The 1,442-nt window shown below is 33.4% G+C and overlaps 1 protein-coding gene across 1 annotated transcript; it reads left to right on the forward strand.

The window, feature by feature from the left end:
* The first annotated feature begins 309 nt into the window (after positions 1–309).
* On the forward strand, positions 310–924 carry LOC110697006 (probable histone H2B.1). The gene has a single exon (XM_021874338.1). It carries the CDS (start codon positions 399–401, stop codon positions 804–806), a length of 408 nt encoding a protein of 135 aa, XP_021730030.1. The 5' UTR covers positions 310–398; the 3' UTR covers positions 807–924.
* Positions 925–1,442: the final 518 nt, after the last annotated feature.

The following is a 1,442-nucleotide window of genomic DNA, read 5'->3' on the forward strand; positions in this document are numbered from 1 at the left end:
AAGTTGTATGGTCCGACCCCCAATGTCCTATCGTGTAATCTTGCTTTCTTTGCTTAGTTTATGTTGTAATTTTGCTTTTCATTTATAGATCTCTTTGTCCTTAAAAAAAAAAAAAAAACCGCCATTTCAAAACTCACCCCCATTTAAAAATTTCAATTCATTTATAAACACTCCCCGCTAAAAATCACAAACCAATCTCAACCATCCATTTAAACCATATCCCAAACAATCAACGGCAAAATACCCTCAATCCGTGTCACTCAAATCCAACCAATCACCTTCCAGTACACTTTTTTATAAATACCCAAATCCTCTGCCTTGAGACTCCACGCCTTCAATCCAAAACACAACACATTTCTACAATTTTCACTCTCAAAAACCTCAAATTTAATTCATCAATGGCGCCAAAGGCAGACAAAAAGCCAGCAGAGAAGAAACCGGCCGATGCTGAAAAGAAGCCGAAAGCTGAAAAGAAACTCCCCAAAGAAGCAGCACCAGGGGAGAAGAAGAAGAAGAGATCAAAGAAGAGTGTAGAAACCTACAAAATCTACATCTTCAAGGTTCTGAAACAAGTTCATCCCGATATCGGTATTTCGAGTAAGGCAATGAGCATAATGAACAGCTTTATCAATGACATTTTTGAGAAGCTTGCTCAAGAATCTGCTCGTCTTGCGAGATACAATAAGAAGCCTACTATCACTTCTCGTGAAATTCAGACCGCTGTTAGGCTTGTTTTGCCTGGTGAATTGGCTAAGCATGCTGTTTCTGAGGGTACTAAGGCTGTTACTAAGTTTACTAGCTCTTAATTTAGGGTTTTGAGTATTAATGTTTTTCATTTTTTCCGGTTGATGTTGTTGGATTATTATGGTATTGGTGTATAGTTTTGCTTGGAAATCAATGGAATTATCAGATTTTGCTGGATAATTTGGTGAATTATTCAAATTTCTTCTTTTTTGTCCTATTTTTATCGTTAAATTGGATGATTACAGGAAATGGAATTATGTAATTGATATGAATTTGTATGTTGGTTAAATCTTTGATTATTTGTGGAGTTAATTGATAAATTTATTGCTGAAATCTGTTATGTATTATGATTGATTGATTATTGTGATATTGTTAGTTGATAATAAATAAGTTTGATTGGGAAATTTGGATTAAAAAATTTTCTTTTAGGCTTTGTTTGGTAAAATGTGTACAGAGAAAAATCTCAAATGGTGAAATTTTTTATTCTTAGCCCTGTTTGGTTTAATATAAATCATATTCAACGGAAAATTAGTTTTTTATGGAAATCTAAACGGGGTCTTAAATTCTTTAATGCAATATGTGGTATGTGATTTGATTTGATATTGGTCATATGGAAACAAGTAAATAGAATCAATTGACTTTGAGCATATACTAAAGTGCTGAAATGCAGGACAATTATGATGAGTATATTCTGAATT

Source organism: Chenopodium quinoa, unplaced genomic scaffold (genome assembly GCF_001683475.1).
Source record: "Chenopodium quinoa cultivar QQ74 unplaced genomic scaffold, ASM168347v1, whole genome shotgun sequence".
Lineage (NCBI taxonomy): Eukaryota > Viridiplantae > Streptophyta > Magnoliopsida > Caryophyllales > Amaranthaceae > Chenopodium > Chenopodium quinoa.